Source organism: Hydra vulgaris, chromosome 10, assembly GCF_038396675.1.
Source record: "Hydra vulgaris chromosome 10, alternate assembly HydraT2T_AEP".
Classification (NCBI taxonomy): Eukaryota; Metazoa; Cnidaria; class Hydrozoa; order Anthoathecata; family Hydridae; genus Hydra; species Hydra vulgaris.
In genome coordinates this window covers 1,631,223-1,655,000 of record NC_088929.1, presented here as the reverse complement: position 1 = coordinate 1,655,000, position 23,778 = coordinate 1,631,223, and the positions used below count along the sequence as shown (strand labels likewise).

At 28.1% G+C, this 23,778-nt stretch overlaps 2 protein-coding genes across 7 annotated transcripts in view; one reads left to right on the top strand and one right to left on the bottom strand.

The window, feature by feature from the left end:
* Positions 1 to 23,778, bottom strand: part of LOC105849952 (CAP-Gly domain-containing linker protein 1) — a 129,499-nt gene that overhangs the window by 94,141 nt on the left and 11,580 nt on the right. For 3 of the 6 annotated variants that reach the window (XM_065807049.1, XM_065807047.1, XM_065807048.1), the window contains exons 2-3: positions 13,707 to 13,778; positions 5,345 to 5,485 (exon numbers count right to left, since the gene is read on the bottom strand). In XM_065807049.1, the coding sequence (XP_065663121.1) occupies positions 5,345 to 5,485; positions 13,707 to 13,714 (149 nt within the window). In that variant the 5' untranslated portion in view covers positions 13,715 to 13,778. Of the gene's footprint in view, positions 1 to 1,704; positions 1,802 to 2,605; positions 2,768 to 5,344; positions 5,486 to 13,706; positions 13,779 to 23,778 lie in introns of those variants that run through there. The other 3 variants (XM_065807052.1, XM_065807050.1, XM_065807051.1) reach the window with 2 other exon arrangements.
* LOC136085728 (uncharacterized) lies at positions 22,814 to 23,347 on the top strand. The gene has a single exon (XM_065807086.1). The coding sequence runs from the start codon at positions 22,814 to 22,816 to the stop codon at positions 23,345 to 23,347; it is 534 nt and encodes a 177-aa protein (XP_065663158.1).

The following is a 23,778-nucleotide window of genomic DNA, read 5'->3' as shown; positions in this document are numbered from 1 at the left end:
TTTTAATTGTAGCAGATTGTGCAAGAGGCTAAGGAATACTTAGGAAACACCATTACCCTGAATTTTTTTCCCAAGATCAGAACAGACTATATAAGATTATGTGAACTTGGTTCTTTCTATTTGGGTAATGAAGTACCAAATTTCTATCTTCATCAACCCCCTGCTTGTCATGAGCCTAGATTTATGGCAAATGGGATATATTTATTGATGCTTCAACTAACTCGTAAAAAACTTAAATTTATATCAGTGAATGAAATAAAAGATGTCAACAAAATTGCATCCTTTGTAGCAATATTTTATATTCCTTGGTTTCTGAAATCATCTATAATAATCCAGGCACTATCTAATGATCTAAAAGTAATTAAAGTAGCAGAATGCATAGAGGAAGAAGACGAAATATTAGGTAAAAGTCTCAAAAATTCTTTTCTTAGACATATATGGTACTTGGCTAAAGATGTTGTTATTGTATCACTAGCAGATCCAGGTGTAACTGAAGAGAAATTCTGAATGATGCAGAAACTTATTTACTATCCATATCATTTGCACGAGTTTGTTGGGAAAAACAGCTGGTATATTTTTTTCATACTTGATCTTAATATACAAGATATATTGTTTTTGATTTTTGACCCAGCTTCAAGTTTTTTAGAGATTTTGTTTCAAATATTCAGTGCACAAATGACTGCTCTGAAAGAAATATTTGTCTTCTGCAAGATTTTCTAGCAGACAGTCATATTGAAAGTCAGAGACAAAACATCATGGTGGTTGCTAAAGAGAATGGAAAAAAAGTGGATAAAAGGATGAAAAAGAGCGATTTGAACAGCATAACTCCTTAGTATAAATTATTTTTGATTAGATGTAAATTTATTTAAAATAAAAAAATAAATATTTTGAAGCAAAATAAATTGTTTTCTTCTTCGGTTTTTTTATATTTATTAAAATATAAAATATTTTGAAAAAAAATGGAAATCTACACCTAACACTTCCTGAAGGTTTGGAGACCTAAAGTTTTGCTTTTTTCTTTTTTTTAAGGTATATAAGCAAGATACGTTTTGAACCTTTTGGTTTTGTGAAAAAGTTGTTTTTTTGGGACACCCTAATATGTGTGTATAAATAAATAAATAAATAAATATATATATATATATATATATATATATATATATATATATATATATATAATATATATATATATATATATATATATATATATATATATATATATATATATATATATATATATATATATTCTTCATATATATATATATATATATATATATATATATATATATATATATATATATATATATATATAAAATGATACAATAATGTATCATTACTTAATCAATTACCAAGGTAATGGTAACGTATGATATTTACCATGATAATATATGATATTTACATTGTATATAAATAAATCAAATAATCTGTAACAACCATATGTTCTATTAAAATCTGAACTATAAAACCTATAAGCATTTATGACCGATAACCAAATCAGTAACCAACCTACTTATTTTTCCATAACTTAAAGCAAAATTAGAAACCTTAAAGTTCTGAACTTTTAACTTTACCTTACAAACTTAAAGTTCTAAAAACTACTGTGCTATGTCTACTTTGCATAATCTTAAACTTAAATATTTTCAAAAATTCAATGTAATTTAAAAAAAAAAAATTTTGATGTTAAAATTTAAAAATAATTTTATTTACCTTGATTTCTTTTTAATATATTTTCCTTTAATCACAAATATTTTACTAATAGTCTATATAAACAAATTTAATTCTAAGATATTTAAACAATGATTTGTTATATATAACAAATAACTTTTCTTCCACATAAAAAAAATTCAGGCAACTGCTTGTAACCTATACTCACATTTTTATGTGGTATTACTGAAATATTGTGAAATTTTTTAGTAATACCACATATAGCATAATAGCATAAAAATTTGTGAAATATTGTTTTTGAAATATTGTACTTTGGTTAATCCTTAACATAAGCATTGTAAAACAAAACTATTTTATATGGGTCACAAACACATCTAAATACATTTGTTAGACTAATGTATTGCACACTCCCACAGATAAAAAAAAACTAACCATGTAAGGTTTTGCATTTCGCATTAGGATTTTGTATTAGACATAAAAAATAAAACAAATAAGTAATTTTATATTACAATGCTTATTTTAAAAAATTTTTAGCATTTTTCTCATTCTGATTAAAATATTTTATATTGAATTGAACCTAATTTATCAAAAACTTTATTTATTTAAAAATCAGTTATAACTCATACACTGAAAAATGCCTGGATACACAGAGGAAAAAGCCAGACATTTTTATTTTTTATTAATTAGAATACGAGTTTCCAAAAAAAAAAGGAACAACATAATTTAAAAAAATGTAAATAGAAATGAATGTTATTCAGGTTGGAAATTTGAATACTAATTCAGGCATCGATCTAATCATATGAAAACCTTTTTCTTTAAGTACTAATACATGAAAATTGTAACAAAACTAAAATATAAAAATAAATATGAAAATTAGGAGTTTTTAATTCGATAAAAAAAAGATTTAAAACCACTGTGCTATTAGAAATTTTTCTAAACATACTTTTACTGTGTCGAACGCTCATTCAACTGATTATTTGCTTTGTTTATAGATTATAAATTCAACGGGATAATAGTTGTCACGTAAAGTATGGTTATACAATAAAAATAAACTTAAAACTAAAACAAATTTAAAGCTTAAGTAATCAAAGCTATGTTGGGCAATGAAAATATATTTTAATGCTAATAATAGTTAAGTAAAAGAAATTGTTAATTACCCTTAATTAACCATTCTTATTGTTTCCATTTGAATTATTTTATTTGTGTATTAAGTTTATTTGTGTGTTTTTTAATGCTTATGTATAGGGTTACCAGCTGTTCTGTTTTTACATAAGAATGCGCAGTGAAAATCTTTTTGGATTTTAACAAGCTTAGCACTGCGCGCTCCCTCATAAAAACTGGTATTTTGAACACTAAATGGATATGTATACACATGTATACTCACTAAATGGGTATACACATTTTGTGTTCTATTTAGGTCTGCAAATTGACTTTATATTTTAACTACCAAAATAGTTAGGTTAAAGAAATGTTTATTTACACTTAATCAGCTATGTTTACTATTTCTATATGAATTATTTTATTTTACGTATTTAGTTTATTTATACATTTAATAAAGATGTATAGTCTATGTTTGGCCGGGATTGCTTGAGTTTTATCTCTGGGATTGCAAATCATTTTTCCTTTTTTTTTTTTTTTATATTTCGATTTATTAATATTAAGTATTTTTAAAAAAAAATTAAAATTTTTTTTTAAAAATACTTAATATTAATAAATCGAAATATTAAGATTAAAAAAAAAAAAACACTTTATTTTACGATTTAATGAACAACGATTTAATTAACAAGTTGCAAACGTTGTTTAAACATAATTGTTAAATGTTGTACAATATTTAATTACAATTTATTTAAATACAGATTATATCTCTTTCTTAATAAGTTTTTATTCTAATTTTATTCTTATTCTTATTTATATATATACTTAATAAGTTTTATTTCAGATTATATTTCTTTCCTAAGAAGTTGACGTCAGTTTTCGATATCAAATTTTGATATTGATATTTGAAATGACAATGTTATGATGACTTGTAAAACTTAATTAGTTAATTTATTCCGTCAATAAATGTGTTAATTTATTCCGTCAATAAATTTGAAATTGACAATATCATGATGACTAGTTAAACTTAATTGGTTAATTTATTCCGTCAATAAATTTGTATTAACATTAGTGCTTATTAATCTTTGCAAAAACAGGGTAAAATATTAGCTTCCGGTTCCTTGTTGTTATGAGAAGTTTGTACAATTACACCCACTGATTACACTATTCAAAGTGAAAATCCTCTTGCAGAGTAAGATTTTATTTCAACAAAATTACCAAAGTGACATCTAATTTTTCATTAAAAAGTCAACCGTTCTTATTTAGTCAAATAGGCTATTATATGTTAGATTTCTAATATCTATCAATACAATTATTTTAATTGTTTGATTATCTGATTTTAATTGTTTCGTTTAGCCTTTTTTACTAGAAAAACCTAAGAACAACCGTCTTCTTATCATTGCAGAGATTGCTTAAATAGCATTTTTAGTATGATAAAATAGCATTCGTGGAGTAGTGGTTAGAGTTCTGACTTCAGAATTGGAGGTTTGTGATTTAAGGCCGGCTCTGGCCATATATGCATCACTAATAAAAAAATAAAAATAAAAAAAAGCCTAAACTTTCCGGGTAAATATTATTGGGCTGTGCTCTATGATAAGACCGTTGGGATTTCTTGGAGCAAATAAGGGGAAAAAAATACAAACACGCAAAAAAGTTTTGTTTAACGCTATTTTTTTATTTTTTCTTAAGAGTTCGGCTATAGAGACTTTTTAACAATGTTAAAATCAAGGGTAAATCTAACATTAGGTTCTTATAAATTTATTATAAAAAATAACCTTGAACCACCATTGAGTATTATAAAAATATTATTTTAGCAATTGGTTTATTATTAATAAAATTACTGATTAAAAATACTTAGAGATGTAAAACTTTATTAGTAAGACTTTTAGCTTAGTGTTAGCCTATCTTTTTAACTGTTTGTTTTTTGTCTTTTATCTTTCATATCTTTGTTCTTCAAACACTCTCACTATAGTTGAACCCAATGATGTTAACAACAAGGCTCTTAAAGGACTTTAGTCTTTTATAACCTTTTATTAAATTTCGATGGATAAGATATCACGTAAATGTTTTGGAGTATAAATTCCTCAATTAAACAAATAAATGCTATGTAACGTTAACCTAATGAAATGTGCACGGCACTAACATTGACCTAGTTTAACACTACTATTTGGCTTCATATAACGCTAATCTAGAGAAATATGCACAATGTTTAAGATTGCCAGATGAGCAGCCAATCATATGCTAACGCAATGCCAACATGCGGCTAATTATAACGCTTCGTTGGCCCAACAACATAAAATCCGTCGATCCAATTAAGTTGTGCTAATTAGACATCAGTAATTATAAAATATATTAGACACTATTTAAGAAATTTCTTTTAAATTGTTAATCAGACTAAATCCATCTCAATTTTTTTATCAAGTTAAGTTCAAATTATTTTAAGTAGAGTAAATAAACTGTTTTATTGTTATAAATGTAATTGATAGTGCCATTTTAGTATTTCAATATAAAAAGCTATGTTTGCAGAATATCTAGAAAAAAAGTCATTTAAATTAATATTCTAGGTATGTAAAACTGGAAATAATACCTGTAACTACTGTATTGTGGCATAGATTGTGTTGAAAGGTCACTTGCATCACTTCCATCAGATCCGACGCTACCTTGACGTTGTCGTGGCTGGGCGTTTTTCACTTCTAACAAATGACGAATGTCGTTCTTGTGTTTAAGTCTAAAAAATTCCATTTTTATTTACATAAAAACAAATTTTAAAAAGTTTGAAGTTCTCTCAAATAGCCGCGCATTGGAATAAATAATTAAACACTTATGCATTTTCATAAATTAACAAACACTTATGCAAATGCATAAATTAACAAGAGTTTGGATTAAACGCTTTTGGATGATGTATATTAGTGTTATAAATTTACGTAAATGCCTATTTAACAAAAAAATGTTTTTTTCAAAAAAAAATATCTACCTACAATAATAAGGTATGTAAACCAAAAATAATATAATAAAAAATGTTAACTATTATAAGTTCTTAAAAACTATTAATTATTACGTCAACTATAAATAAAGTACACGATGCGTAAAAGCACACAGTTTTAAAAGGCGCGATTTCTTATTTATTATTAGATCTAAATGGAGGAAAGGAAATTCTACAAAATAAAAAAAATCTTGAAATTTTAATAAATAGCAGAATAATAGAGTTTTAAGCAAACTTTTAGATAAAATATTCAGGAACATGTTTCTGAGAAAAATGCAAAAGAAAATTCGTGAATTTTAAAACTTTATTAAAATTATATATATATATATATATATATATATATATATATATATATATATATATATATATATATATATATATATATATATATATATATATGCATGTGTATATTAATATATATATATATATATATATATATATATATATATATATATATATATATATATATATATATCAATTTTTTGGGTGTTTATTGTGGCTGGGGTGTTTTTAATCTCATCTTTGGTGGTTGGGGTGCTTGTAATCTCAACTTTTTCTAAGTAATTTATAAGAAGTTAATTCCATTGAATATATGTCAATGACCTTAGTTTTTTAATAAATTTTCTTTTTCTTTTTATACTTTCACATTGAGTTACGGAATCTTTGTCATATTTTCATATTTTTTAGTTATAATTTCCTTTTTTTTTTTTTATGTTCGCAAACTCAACTTTTAATGTTTAATTTTTAATTCATTTTTTTCTTGTATATGAACTCTGTGTTTAACAATTTTTGATATTTATTCTTGTTTAAATAAATAAAATAAATAAAAAATATCCTTGAATAGTCAGGGTTATTATTAATAGTGTTATTACAATTTTTGCAATTATTTTTTTCAGTTCTTTAAAAAAGTCTGTTCGAAGTAAGCTGACATGTTTGTTTGTTTTTTTAACGGATGAAAAAAAATTAATCTTTAAATAAATTTTTATAATAACATATATTTATTTACAAAAAAAAGGGAAAAAAATAAATAAAAACGGGAAAATTTGATAAATATGGTAGTTTAATTGTTGAAACTCAAAAAACGCTCAAAGAAATGTTTTTAGAATATAAAAAGGAAACTGCAGCAATGTATTCATAATATAAAAATGATATGATGGCGATTATATTGAATCAGCAAGAACAAATTGTTATCGACATTTTAAGTGCAAATACCAAGGTATTCAATAAAAGAATAGAAAAAGTTGAACAAAAAGTTAATAATAATTCTAACGAAATAAAGTTGTTAGTTATTGATGTAAAAGATATTAAGTTGAGCTTGAACTTCTACAAAGAGCTGTTTGATAAAAAAATTGCCAGTATCAACGAAAAATCAAGAAAAGAAACATTTAGTGAAAATATCAACGAAAAACAAAGAATATCTGAAGATAGATCCAGAAAAAAACATCAGTTGATGTTGAGTTGAAAACATCAGTTGATGTTGAGTTGAAAACATCAGTTGATGGGTTGTTGGAAACATCTGAGAGTTGATGGGTTGTTGGAAACATCTGAGAGTTGATGGGTTGTTGGAAACATCTGAGAGTTGATGGGTTGTTGGAAACATCTGAGAGTTGATGGGTTGTTGGAAACATCTGAGAGTTGATGGGTTGTTGGAAACATCTGAGAGTTGATGGGTTGTTGGAAACATCTGAGAGTTGATGGGTTGTTGGAAACATCTGAGAGTTGATGGGTTGTTGGAAACATCTGAGAGTTGATGAGTTGTTGGAAACATCTGAGAGTTGATGGGTTGTTGGAAACATCTGAGAGTTGATGAGTTGTTGGAAACATCTGAGGGTTGATGGGTTGTTGGAAACATCTGAGAGTTGATGGGTTGTTGGAAACATCTGAGGGTTGATGGGTTGTTGGAAACATCTGAGAGTTGATGGGTTGTTGGAAACATCTGAGAGTTGATGGGTTGTTGGAAACATCTGAGAGTTGATGGGTTGTTGGAAACATCTGAGGGTTGAAGGGTTGTTGGAAACATCTGAGAGTTGATGGGTTGTTGGAAACATCTGAGAGTTGATGAGTTGTTGGAAACATCTGAGAGTTGATGGGTTGTTGGAAACATCTGAGAGTTGATGGGTTGTTGGAAACATCTGAGAGTTGATGGGTTGTTGGAAACATCTGAGGGTTGATGGGTTGTTGGAAACATCTAAGAGTTGATGGGTTGTTGGAAACATCTGAGGGTTGATGGGTTGTTGGAAACATCTGAGGGTTGATGGGTTGTTGGAAACATCTGAGGGTTGATGGGTTGTTGGAAACATCTGAGGGTTGATGGGTTGTTGGAAACATCTGAGGGTTGATGGGTTGTTGGAAACATCTGAGGGTTGATGGGTTGTTGGAAACATCTGAGAGTTGATGGGTTGTTGGAAACATCTGAGAGTTGATGAGTTGTTGGAAACATCTGAGGGTTGATGGGTTGTTGGAAACATCTGAGGGTTGATGGGTTGTTGGAAACATCTGAGGGTTGATGGGTTGTTGGAAACATCTGAGAGTTGATGGGTTGTTGGAAACATCTGAGAGTTGATGGGTTGTTGGAAACATCTGAGGGTTGATGGGTTGTTGGAAACATCTGAGAGTTGATGGGTTGTTGGAAACATCTGAGAGTTGATGAGTTGTTGGAAACATCTGAGGGTTGATGGGTTGTTGGAAACATCTGAGAGTTGATGGGTTGTTGGAAACATCTGAGGGTTGATGGGTTGTTGGAAACATCTGAGAGTTGATGGGTTGTTGGAAACATCTGAGAGTTGATGGGTTGTTGGAAACATCTGAGAGTTGATGGGTTGTTGGAAACATCTGAGGGTTGATGGGTTGTTGGAAACATCTGAGGGTTGATGGGTTGTTGGAAACATCTGAGAGTTGATGAGTTGTTGGAAACATCTGAGAGTTGATGGGTTGTTGGAAACATCTGAGAGTTGATGGGTTGTTGGAAACATCTGAGGGTTGATGGGTTGTTGGAAACATCTGAGAGTTGATGGGTTGTTGGAAACATCTGAGAGTTGATGGGTTGTTGGAAACATCTGAGAGTTGATGGGTTGTTGGAAACATCTGAGGGTTGATGGGTTGTTGGAAACATCTGAGAGTTGATGGGTTGTTGGAAACATCTGAGGGTTGATGGGTTGTTGGAAACATCTGAGAGTTGATGGGTTGTTGGAAACATCTGAGAGTTGATGGGTTGTTGGAAACATCTGAGAGTTGATGGGTTGTTGGAAACATCTGAGGGTTGATGGGTTGTTGGAAACATCTGAGAGTTGATGGGTTGTTGGAAACATCTGAGGGTTGATGGGTTGTTGGAAACATCTGAGAGTTGATGGAAACTGAAAAAGAAAGCTAGAATAAGATAGAAGAAAAATTTTTATGCAAATAAATTAACTGGAATAGATGTAGAGCGGGCTCATCGAACGGGATTAAAAAAAAATGGACGCTCTAGAACAATTGTTATTAATTTGCTGAGGTATAAAGACAAGATTAAAATTCTGAAAGAATCATATAAGCTTTAAGGAACTAACGTGTATGTGAACGAAGATTTTTCTCGTGAAACTATGGATATAAGAAAAAATTTATTGGCGGAAGTGAATAAAAGGCGATCCAATGGTGAAAATGTTTATCTTAGATATGATAAAACTATTTCTTCAAAAAACTCTTTACTTAAATTAAGTAATAATAAATCAAATCAAAATTAAAAAGTTATGTATGTTTTAAATGAATATTTAATGGTATACATATAAATATATATATATATTTTTTTTAAATGGCGGAAAGTAATATTTATAATGTTTTTGACATATCTACTAGAGAAAACACGATACTTTTGACAAATAACTTTGACCCTGACGTGAATTTTTTTAATAACTTTTCAATAGATACTGTTTATTTTAATATAAGTGATGCCTCAAGTTATATTAACTCTTCATTATCCAATTTTTCATTATCAAACTTGAACATCAGGAGAATGAGTAAGAATTTTGATTCCCTAAAAATAACTTTAAAAAACTTAAACTACAACTTCTCTTAACAGACCACCTAAAAGTAATTTTGAAGCATTTGAAAAAACTTAAACACATGATACATAATAACATAACACATAAAAAACACTTAAACACATATTGCCAAAAATCATTAAAAAACACATTTACTTAGTGATTTTAACATAGATATTCAAAAAATAAATAATGATTCCCACGCTAAACGGCTGGTAAATACTCTACTTCAGAACAGTTTAAAACCCGTAATTAACAAACCAATGCGCGTGACACGCAATACTTTTTCAATTATTGATAATGCTATCACTAATATTGCCATGACTTGCCAAATCAAAAGTGGAATATTAAAAACTGATATCAGTGATCGTGTTCCAAATTTTCATACAATTTACTCTTTAATTCCTGAATCTAAAAATTTCTTTGCAACATATGTAAGACATATGTTAGAAATTTATAACCAATATAAATAAACAATCAATCTATTATAAAATTTTGAGAATTATTAACAAAAATTTATTGGAATCTTTTAACTGAGTACAATGATGCTAATGGTGCAAAAAGTATAAAAATTGTTTTGAAAGAATAAAAAAACAAATACAAAAAAGTTATTATTCTAACCTCTTAGAACATTCAATAGGAAATAGTAAAAAGACATGGGAAGTAATTAAAGAAGTTACAGGGAAAAAACAATTACAAAAAAACACCACTATTCTAAATAGATTAAAGCTAAACTTGAACAAACAAATATTTGATAAGAAAGACATAGCTGAAAACTTCAACAATTTTTTTATAAACATAAGAAAAAAATTAGTAGCAGATATAACTCCTGGAAATAAAACATTTCCAATCCTATTTTTAAAAAACTCACTATGTAATGGATGAGCCGGAACTGTCTCTAAATGAACTTCAGGCATCCTTTAATGCGCCAAAAAAAATAAAAGTGCCGGGTTTGACGATATTAGTGTTAATGTTCTAAAAGCTGTTTTTGATGTTATTAAACTACCTCTTTTGTTTATCTTAAATCTTTCAATAACAACTGGTATTTTTCCTTGTCAATTAAAAATAGCAAGAGTATACAAAAATGGCGACGATTTTATACCATCTAACAACAGAACTGTATCTATTCTTTCTTGTTTTTCGAAGTTGCTTGAGCGTATTATGTATAACAGACTTTATAGTTATCTTGAAAAACATAATATCTTATTCAGCAAACAGTTTAGTTTCCGAAAAGGGCATTCAACACTTCATGCAGTTACTGATTCAACTAGTCAAATTCTGGATGGGTTTGCTAAAAATAGTTATACTCCCGGCATGTTCATCTACTTGTCAAAATTTTTTGACACTGTTGATCATAAAACTATCTTGTACAAACTAGAAACATATGGAGTAATAATTAGCAACTTAAAATGGCTACAAAGTTACCTTAAAAATAGAAAACAAGGAGTATCTTATGATTCAACGTGTACATAGTTAGAAACAATAAGCTGCGGAGTTCCTCAAGGCTCTATTCTTGGACCTTTACTATTTCTGGTTTACGTAAATGATATCTATCTATCTTCAAACATGCTTAATTTTGTTCCTTTTGCTGATAAAACTAATCTTTTTTATACTCATTCTAATATAAAAATGATTTTCTTTACCGTAAATCGTGAGCTGGAGAACCTTAATGTCTGGTTTAAATCAAACAAACTCTCTTTGAATATCAGTAAAACTAAGTACATTTTATTTCATCACCAACCTAAATCCGATGACTTGCCTCGACTTCCTCAGCTATTAATAAATAACAATATAGTAAACAGAGTTTCATCACTTAAAGTTTTAGGAATAATATTTGATGAACATCTCAATTGGAAAAATTCATATTACGCTAGTTGAAAACAAAATTTCTAAAACTATAGGCATTATGCATAAAACAAAACACCTACTAAGTAAAAAATGTTTAATAGATTTATATTACTCTTTTATCCATAGCTACATAAGCTATTGTAATATTACTTGGGCAAGTACTTGCCGTTCAGCATTGAAAAAAATATATGTTAAACAAAAACAAGCAAGTAGAATTTTATGTTATGTGCATAGATATGCCCACTTCAAACCGTTACTCCGGGAAGTTAAAGCTCTTAATGTCTGAGTTAAACGTGTTCCAAATCTTGTAATTCATTTTTAAATATCAAAATAACATGCTTCCAAAATCCTTTAAAAACCGATTTCTAAAAATTAATCATAAATACTTAACGAGGTGCTCTATTCATATCAATTTCATTTTAAGGACCTCTATCATAATCAATTTCATTTCAAGGACCTCGTCTGTGGAACATAGTTCTTAATGAATGTATGAAAAGTATAACTTCAATAAATTGTTTTAAAAGTATGTTTAAACAGTATTTATATATCGATTATCTTATAGCCTGTTGCTACAAAGAAATGTCACTACATCGTCTGAGGGTTTGGCATAGAGCAACAATCTTTTCGTTTATTTTTTTTGATTTCATCAAAAAAAGAAGAAAAAAATAATAATGAAATAATAATAATGAAAGAAAAGATAGCTGCCCAATGCCAAATCTTCAGTCGATGTAGTGCACTCCTTTGCGGCAGCAGGCTATAAGTTAGTCAACGTATGGACTATTTATATAAATATAACATATATATTAAGTTTAACATATATATTTAGTTTAAAAGAGTAAATTTAGAAAAGTCGCAAATTCGACGTAACATATATATTAAATTCAATAGAGTCAATGTTGTCAATAGAATTTGCCGTGGCTAAGTTTATTAACTATAATGGCATCATTGATGACTTTGCTTTTTTGAAAGCAAGAAAAATTGACTTTGAATAGCTTATTTTTTCAACTATTCAACTATTCGAAATTAAACTTCAAAAATTGATTTTATTAAAATACTTATAAATCTTATTAAAAGTTAACCTTATAGAATAACGAAAACTAGTACTTGTGAAAGTTATAACTAATGCAAATTATTAGTAAATAATGTATGCCTTTATTTATGAGTACAAATCAAAAAGTTAATTACGTAGAGAAAACATTTAACTAAATAAAATTAAAAAAAAAGGTCGCCGGGGCGTAGAGGTTAAATTTCAGGCTTCATAAACGCAGGCGTGGTTTGAAGTCGGGTCTGGCCTTATATACGCATTATTGGAAAGAAGAAGGCGTGAACTTCTTTGTTAAATGTTATTCCACCGTGCTATGTGAGAAGACCTTTTGGTCTTTTTAGAAATCCTAAATAACTAACAAAATTATAATTATTAATAACTATTCTATTCTGTAAATAGTCTTCTTTGTTTAATACTAAAACATTTATCTGAATGACTATTGGTTATTATATTGGTATTTATAATTTTTAATTAAAGCCTAATCATCATATTTTAATATGATGGTTGATAACACGGTGTCGATATCGGCACCAAAATCAAAATTATTTTCATCACCGTTTACGACAAAATGATATATAAGGATGAATATTGGTTATCAAAAAAAGATTAATTATCCTGAAGTGATTAGTTACCATGACAATAAACATATCTTAAAACGATTAGTTATAATGAAAAGGTTGATCATCGTGAAGAGATTTTTACCATAAAAAAACGGCCGTCATAAAGATATTGGTAACCATGAAAAGATTGGTAATTATAAAGTGATTTTTTTAAAAATATTTTTCAACTATTTAGTCTATTTTTAAATTAAAAACTATTTAGATTATTCTTCATTAATAGTTTTCTTCAATAAGTTCTTTAATAGTTTATAACTCTTCAATAATAATATCTGTTAAAAAGTTTAACAGAAGGAAACAACAACTTAATCACTTCTCAGCTGTCACAATTAGCTTTAAGGATTTAAAAAAATTTTTTATTTGAAAATAAATATCATTTTTAATTGATTTCTTCTTTGAAGAATAAAAAACAAATATTAGATATAAAGTAGGAAGAATACCTCTTCATCTCAGATCAGCTAAACAATAACAAAGTTTGATAAATCTCACTTTATCTCAGTGCATCAACTAAACTAAAGTATAAAAATTGTAAATATATAAATGTTTCAAAATATTTGCTGATAAAAGTTAATCAATATTAAAAGTTATATTTGAAATACGTTGTAATTTTGTCAAAATTTGTTTTTTTAAAAAACAAGATAAGCAAATATATTTTTTATAAGGTTGCTTACGTTCGAATGTTTATTAATGTAAAGTTAAAAATTAATAATTTCTTGTTAATAAATTAAAAGATAATCGACTACTTCCCTGGTTACAAGTTGTTTGGTGAGATGTAATTCATAAAAACGCACGATTTCAATATATAATGGCTATGAAGCTTTTCAGCTTTTTTATTTTTTTGATTTTTCTAAAAATTGATGAAATTCGGAGAGAATAAAAATGGAAGGGGAAGGAAAAAAAGAAAAAAGCAAAAGAAAAAAGCATTCTGTGCCTGTGAGCCGGGCAAGACTTTTGAAAGTCATAAGTTCAAGGAACTTGAATAAGAGTCATAAAAAAGAAAAACTATATATATTAAAACAAAACTTTATAAAATGTTTTGCCAAAACATCAGTTTAAACACCATTTACAGCTTCTGTAAATGGCTTTATCTGATAAAATTTAGCAAAAAGATTGAGAACTTGAGAAAATCCACAACCGCGATGATTACCCGAAGTTTTTAAAATGCTAAACACCAATATAAGAACATTATTTTTAAGTATTTTTTCTTCTGTTTATTTAACTGCACATAACAAATAATTTCTTTCATGCGAATGGAAACCGTTGAAAACAAATTTAAAACAGTGTATTTTAGTTTTTGACTCTTTTTGTAAAACTGTAAAACGTTCAAAAAGTGAAGGGGTTTTAAACTTTATATTGCTATTTATTTAACACGAAAAAATACTTTGAATTTTAATTGTAAAATTTGAGCATATTTATTTGAAATTTTTTTTTACCTAAACGAGGGGTTACTGAAGGCGTTTTGGGATTATATTTATATTCCTGTTTATCAATCGGCGTTATTTATTTGATAAGTATTATCATTTTAATGAATATTAGCGCAAAGAAGTTGCAATTTACCCCATGCCACTTTAACCTATATGAAGTGTCAAAAAAGTTCTGCCTCCACTTACATACAATCACGTCACATACATATCACAACCACAAATACAGTCATAAAACACATACACAAATCACAAATTAGTTATTCAGACATGAAATGCCGCAAATAGTAATTTAAATATTATAATATGCTTCCAAAAAGATGTTTTATTTTATAGTATTGTGTTTTTGAATAAAAATATATTTAGGTTATAACCTAATTTCTCACCTTAATGAACGTTTTTCTCATTTTCAACATTTTAGTATTTTAACAACTTTTTTAGTATTTTTTTTTTAAAAGCTTTTATGCAATGCTTCAAATTTTTGTTTTGATGAGACTAAGAGGGACTCTCTGCAAATCAAAACTCTTCGAGATTGAATTTGATTTATTGGTGTCAAATTTTTCTTTGAAATGAAATCTTCTTTGTAAGTACATTATGGACATATAGTTTCAAATAAAGATGATCTCCACAAACCTATATTCTTTTCCTTGGGTATATCAAGTTTATCTCACAACAGCACTCAACAGCTAAATCAAATCAGCTAAAAAAAACCTAACCTAATACTAGCTAGTGTCAACATATTAAACTCCTAAGATTAAGCAGACTGTTGGCTTGATCTATTGCCTTCTGCCTCTACAAGTTGAATTAAAAAACTCCCTTTTCTAAAAAGAAGTATTAAAAATAATTAGAAAAATAAATATTTTCTTAAAGCTCAGATTTTTAATACATTCTAGATATTCATTCGAATAATGAAGTATTATTTTGTTAAAAGATATTTATTTGGAGAATGAGGTGTTATTTTGTCAAAGGATATTCATTTGGAGAATAAACTGTAATTTTGTCAAAAGGTCTTAAAAGTTTTGCCCAGTCATGAAAACCACAACCATTACAGCCTTGCCTAATAATAGTTTTCTTGTCAGAAAAATTTTTATAACTTTTATAATTGAATATCATCAACATGTCCCATTTTGTTGATAAAATCAGTCTGAATCTTCTGTTTAGTCACAGATACCTTTGCTTTTTTTTAGTATGCAATGTAGCAAGGTCATCTTGAAAAAATTGAAACCATGCACGGAAACTGGAAAGACCGTATAATAATTCTCTGTTAGTATAATCTATATTAAGGATATTACCACTTTTCATATTTTTTCAAAAGACACCACATACCAGATAACATTGTTTAAACCTTCTTATTAATAATTGTAAGTTCAACAACATAACTCACTTCAATAGAAGACACGCAAACTTCTAATAAAATCATACCTATGCTTTCTAAATCACCATTAATATATTGGGCTTCTTTGAGCACAGATTCCTTGGACTCTTTTTTGAAAGCAAATCTTAAGTGTCTGCAGTCTGCTATGGATGACAACTTTTAATTTTTCAAATTGGCATCTTTTCATCGTTCAAAGCCAGTCAAGTAAAAGAAGTAAAATAACAATAAAAAATAAATTAATAAAGACATGTAATGAAATAAAGTACTTCACATCTCAAGTATCTGTTTACGTCTGGCTTTGTTAAAACTTGTTTATAAATGCTTTGGCCAGTAGCACCATAAAAGCCAGTCTTACATGTAAAAGTTTTTATTGCGTTGTCTTTCAATATCAAGTGTTTCAATAGGTCACTAAACTGTACAGATTCTTTAAAAAAAATGAATTGATAAATAAAGGAACTGAAGATGAAGAGTTCACTACTGTTATATTTGAAGAACAAAATTTCAAATTTGCATCCCTGACTTCATTACTAGTGGGGTAAATGACATATTCTTTCTCCAAGGCTCCACTTCTAATCAATTGATAGGAACTAATTGAGAACAGAACAAATTGTGTCAATCATTAGTAATGGTGCAGCAAAAAATGATTTCTTAAAGATTTATTTTTTTAAATCTTTGATGTTTAAAGTTTTACTGAGATTACACGTTATGACAAATTTATGTAGCAAAATGATTTTTTTATTTCTTAATTCTCTAGAATAACACGTTCTAATTTGGTGTTTTGACAACACAGATGTAATTGAAATATTATACAATGTTGATCAAAATTACTTATATAATTAAAAATTTTTTTTCAAATTTCAATATTTAAATGCTCAGAGATCTGTAACTAAGGGATTTAATATAAATGAAATATCATTAAATTTCTCTTAATATATATAAAAACTTTTACTAAATAAGTTTTAGAGATTAGACAACTAAAAATGTCACCATTTTGTCCACCTACTGGCTTACTGTGCGTCATATTGAGTAAATTTTTCAAAAAATACATAAAAATTTTTGTGAAATCGCGAGATATATCTCTCACTCTTACGGAAAAGTTTAACTGGCAAATTTAAAAGAAAAAACCTTTTATTTAAATTTTCATTGCATAAAATTTTATTTGTATTTCTTAGGGTGAACAAACACCTACAGATATCTTGCTCTATTTACGGCAGCCCAATAACTTAATAAACCCAGTAAGTTTATTAATATTTTAAATTTTTTGGTTATTATGCATCAAGCAAGACTATTGTTCAACATGACTCTGCATGACCACATTTAAATTTGATAAATAGTTCCATTGTTTCATGTAATGTAGCACAGAAAAAGTTCACATTTTTATTCTAAAATAATGCTGATTTAGTTAGCATAAAATCAAAAACAGTGTGATAGCCACAAGAAGCTATCCAACTATGTCATTTATATTAAAAAATTTTTGTTTGATGTTACAAAAGATATCAATTTTTTTACATTCCAGTGAAAATTTGAAAGATTGAAAAATCTCAAGCAATGCGCTTGTCTGGTTTCACGCTACTGTATTGCCGAAACAACTTATTTATATCGCCAAAATAATTTATATCAATAAATTTTGCAGCAAGGCATTGAGTCCACCAGCTTCATAATCATATTAATGTTTATTTTTTCCAGAATTTTAAATAAATTATGTTTACTTATTAGTTTTCGACCTGAAGTTTGTTGATCAAGGAGTTTATATAGATGTTCAATGGGAATAAAGTCAGGAATTTGCAAACGCCATTCCATTATTTGAATTTTTTTGGTCTTGAAAAAATTTTTTCACAAGGGTTGAAATGTGCTTTGGGTTATTATCCCGCTGAAATATCCATCCTTGAGGCATTTTGTCTTTAGCACGAGGTAGCGTAACATCGAGGTAGCATAACGTGATATCTTTGCACATATTTTTGTCCATTAATCAAACAAACCTATACTATCTCTACTAAACCGACCTCAACGTTTTCACCTCCTTTACTGTTGGTAGCAGGTGTTTAAGATTGTTTCAATGTGTTTTTAGTCAACGAACATATATAATACAATCAGATCCAAATAGCATAAACTTAGATTCATCACTGAAAAAAGTACTTTCGAACATTTCGAACATTTCGAACATTGTTCTCTTGTCCAATTTATAATATGCAGCACAATAAGTTTCATCGCCAATAACCAATAAATAACCAAGCAAGATTTTTTTTCACCAAGCAAGATTTTTTTTCACCAAGCAAGATTTTTTGGCACATAATTAGTTAAAGAGCAGCTTTGAACAACGAATTGCGACATTTTCTTGCTTTTCTTCATGACGAGGAACTTTTTTCTTTTTATAAGATTTATAGCCACAATTTCTTCTCAATCTTTGTATAGTGGAAGCACTTGTGTTAAATTTATTCGCTAAAGTTCGAACAGAAATCTCCGGTTTTCTGTCTAAGGCATCTTTCACTTTTTTACCAAGATCTTTTTTCTAAAGGCCCTTTTAATCATTCACTAAAAGCCAAGATAACATTTGATATTACTACAGTACAATTTTTAATCATTCACTAAAAGCCAAGATAACATTTGATATTACTACAGTACAATTTTTAATCATTCACTAAAAGCCAAGATAACATTTGATATTACTACAGTACAATTTTTAATCATTCACTAAAAGCCAAGATAACATTTGATATTACTACAGTACAATTTTTATACCTCATATTAATTTTTTTTATCTTCAGTGTTATTTATTATTTTCCTCTTTGAATGAGATTAGTTAAATGAGTTGGCTTTTGATTTAAAGATTTTGGTTTCAAAACTGAACACCATTGTCAAAATGTTCTGGGTTAAGTAGTTTTTAAAAATCCGGTTTCTATTTTGTTCTTTTTTAATTTTTACTAACTTACTTTTCTACAACTTCCTGCTAATATGGAATCACGTAAATTTTTAAATATGTTTAATCATAGTCCCTATCGGTAATAACTATTTTTAATTATTTTAATATGGTTTTCTTTATAATAAGCTATCTTACAATAGACTTCTTTGCAATAGCCTCGGTCCTGCAGATGGCGGCTGATATAACTGATTTTGAAAAGTGTCTTCAATGTTAATCAATTGTTTTCAATTGTCTTCAATTGTTTTTAAAGAAAAATTTGTTTTATGAAGGGTTTTTATTATATGTATATATATATTTTTGTTACACATTTAATTACATATCATGTAAATAAATTTGTTTACAAAAAAAGGAAACACAAGTTTAAATATACTTTTTACAACTGTTTTATATGGTTTTAACATCTGTATATAATCTTTTCAGCTCATCCTAGATGAATAAAAAAATCAACTCTTTTTACTCAGCGCTTATAGACTAATTGTTCACCTTTATGTGAATACATTTATCGATTTTACTCAAATTTATATTTGTATTTGTATACGTAAAGCGTAACAATTACTTCAAAAATGTTGAGTAAAAGCAATCGCGTTCTTGAATAAAAGAATTTCTTTTCATAGAAGTTGACAAAAGTTACATTAATAAGTTATATTAACATACAAGTTAAGGCATAATTTTGTAAATATTTATTTTTAAGGCTTCACTCATCACTCTTAGACAAATTCATTGGGATAATGACAGTTATGACACTCGAAACTCACAAGCACTTGAAAAATATTTTTTGACAAAAATTTATGTATATCAATGCATATATTTTAAATCAAGGGTATAAATTACCATATCAAAATGTATATGATAACCTTAACCAAACTTTAACCTTACCTTAGATTTAACCTTTTAACCTTAGCCAAACTTAGATTGAAGAAGTTTGGAAATAAAAAGGCATTGTTTATTGTGATGCTTTAACATTGACAGCTCTAGTCTCACCTGGATTCATTAACATGGTTTAAACAAAATAACTTTTCTAAAACCTGGAAAAATTTTTTGAAAAAAGACGAAAATGAAGAACCTGGTCCTCTCTTATTCTTAGTTTATGTAAATGATTTAAATAATGCATCAGTGAAGTTAAATACAATTATGTTTGCGAATGATACAAACCTATTTCTTTCTAACTAGTGTCAAATAACTTTATGCAGACATGAATTTTGAGTTAAACAAGATAAATGACTGGTTTATGGTGAATTAACTCTCATTAAACGTTGAAAATAAAAAGTATACCTTATTTCATGAAAAAATGAAAGAAGAAAATTTTTACCTTGAATTACCAGACCTATTTTTAAATAACATACAAATAAAAAAGCAAGACTTTAAAAAGTTTTTAGGAATACTTATTAATAATAATTTATTTTGGCTTCCCCATATTAAATATTTATACAATCAAAAATTAGTAAAACCATTGGTCTGATGTACAGAGTTCGTCCATATGTAAATACAGTTTGCCTAAAGTTAATATACTTTTCTTTAATTCATTGTTTCATTAACTATGCTAATATTACATAGGCTAGTTCACAACCATCAAGACTTAAAAAAATACATAGTTTGCATAAACATGCGTGTAAAATTATTTACAGGAAAAAAAGAGGAGAGCATACTAAATCCTTAATGAGAAATATGAAAATGATGAATGTATACGAAATAAACTTTTATCAGCACCTAATTTTCATGTATGAATATATTAATAACCTAACTCCAGCTAATTTTATTTGTAAGTTTGAGGAAAATATAAATGAAAAGTATTTCTTAAGAACAAATCGATCAAATTCCTTTAAACTAACAAGGAAATTCAAATAGATATTCAGAATATTCAATAGCATATCGAGGACCCAAGTTATGGAATTCTTTTCAAAAAACTAATGCAAATATGGTAAAATCATTAAAACTCATTTAAGTTTCAAGCAAAAAAACGTATTTTTAATTTTGCGGAATAATAATTCCAAAATAATTTTGTAAATTTATTCAAATGAATTTTACTAATTACTCTAAGTAGTTACTAATGATATACGTGTCTTTTATTATTAATTATTAAATCTTCTTGTAATGTTTGTATTTATTTCTTGGAATACCTAAAGTTGCAATATAGTTATTGCAAAGTATCTTTGTAATTTTAAAAATAATTTACTTATTATATCTATGTTTATTTTATATATTTTTTATTTTATTACTTTTATATTATTAATGGATATTTATAACTCTTTTTAAATATTTTTTAATTTGAAATATTAATATTTTTTATATATATTAAAATGCTCTATGAAAAGATTAAGGTGATATTGCATCATCCTTTGCATCATTCTTTGAGTTCCCATCTGTTTTTAAAACATTTTATTTATTGATGTTTACCATGTAAAACTCATCTATAATTTTTTTAACAGCGAAATATAAAATGAAGTGAAAAAAAATAGAAGAACGAAGAAACCTAAACATCTTACAATCAAAATGGAAAGATTACATAACATTAGTGTAACCATGGCTAGAAGAATTATACTTAATCTTTGTTCATTAGAATTAAAAAAAAAGTATATATATATATATATATATATATATATATATATATATATATATATATATATATATATATATATATATGTATCAAAAATTGTTGTTTAAAAAATTAACAGGTGTTGTCTGGGGCAAATTTTAACCCCGTTAAGTTCTGCAAGTGACAGGGTAAAAAAGTAAATATAAATATTATGACAAGTATGACCCGTCGATCTTTATATTTTTGGAGACTTTTAAAAAAAAAAAAATTTTAATTCTACAGTAAAAACTATGCTTTGCAGAGGTTTCAAAATTGCCGCATTTATACAATATCTACACTGAAAGTATATCAAGTCAAATTGTTTCAAATTAACTTGATCAAAAAATATTTTTTATACCGTTAAAATCATGAGAAGCTGTAGAAAATAGTTAGCTAATAACATTATTTAAATTGCGCCACTCAAAAAACTGTATTTTGGCCAAATTTTAAGTGTTTCTAAATCACTGTGCAATGGTGAAAAATTTGTTCGCACTTGGCTGCAGTACAGCAATAAAAAAGATTCTTTATTTTGTTTTTGCTGTTTGTTATTTTCAACCACAAAAACCAACAATTTCTCAGAAATTTCTAAAGGGTTTGTGACTGGAAAAAACTAAACCCAAGAATTGCTGAGCATGACAACAACAATTAACACCAAAGATGCTATTCTGATTGGAAAACTCTTCAAAAAAACCTCAAGGAAAGAAAAACCCTGGATTCTGATCTGCAGAGAGTTACCAGTGGAGAGATGAAAAAGCGGAGAGACATCTTGAAAGTGATTGTTGATGCAATTTTATTCTGAGCCAAGAACAATCTTGCCCTTCGGGGAACAACAGAAAACATCGGTCAACAAAACAGTGGGATTTTTCTGAGCTTAATTAAGTTGATTAGCCATTATTATCCGTTAAAGCAAAAAAAAAACTACAACATCCTACTTTTCTCCTTGAATTCATAATGGGCTGATTGAGTTACTTGGGCAGAAAGTCAGGAAAGAAATTTTGTCAAACATCAAAGAAGCTAAATACTACTCTGTTCTGTTTGACTGCACTCCAGATACCTCTCACAAAGAGCAGATGACTCAGATCATCAGATATGTCCGCATCAGTGATGAAACCTGCACAATTAAGGAAAGCTTTGTGGACTTCATTGAATCTCACCAAAAAACCGGAAAAGGTCTTGCAACAGAGATAACTGAATAATTGGAGAAGGATGGTCTAAGCATTTCCAATTGTCGGGACTAAGGCTATGACAATGGAGCCAATATGTCTGAAAAATACAATGGCGTCAAAGCTCACATCCATTCTCTTAATGAGTTAGCAAAATTTGTTTCATGCACAGCTCACACTTTAAATCTTGTTGGTGTTCATGCTGCTGAGGTTTCCCCACTCATGATTACTTTTTTTGGAAAGGTTCAAGCCATCTTTAACTTTTTTTCAAGCTTCACGTCAAGATGGGAAAAACTGATGAAAATGTTGACCATCTCATTAAAGGGAAATAGTGACACAAGATGGTCTACCAAAAAAGAAGCAATCACACAATTGCACAGACAAATCAAAGATGTTCTTCAAGTTTTGGAATACATTATCCACAATCCCATGACAAATGCTGTCACAATTAGCAGTGCAAAAGAACTTCTCATTCATATTGATTTCAGTTTTTTGTGTTTGTTGGATTTCTGGTATCAAATTCTTTCTCTAATTGACCGGGAAAACAAACTGCTTCAGTCAAAAACCATTTCAATTGACATTGCCGCAAAAAAAATGAAATGGTTGAAGGCTTCCATTCAGAATTTTTGAGATGTTGGGGTGGACAATATTATCAAAGATGCCACAGAAAAAGCTAACCAGAGCGGAACTGATGGTGGCTTTCCAATTAAGAGGAAGTGCAACCTTGTGTTTGACATTATTACACAAATAGAGTGGCGGTTTGAGGCTGATGTCTGCTGTATCCTCTGATTTTGACTACCTCAGTGGGCATTCACTCTCTAAAAGTTCAGTGGATGAACTCAAGAAAAAAGCTGCAAATTTATCTCAAATTTACAAGGCAGATTTAGATTCTTCCGATTTCCAGTCAGAAATGGCAAGCTTTGAATATCAAGCTGCCGCAATGATGGACAACTTTAAAAAATCTAGCTCGATCGACATTTTGCAGCTCCTTCATAAATATTCTTTGACCAATGCTTATCCCAACACAACAAATGCTATTCGCATCTTCCTCACCTACCAGT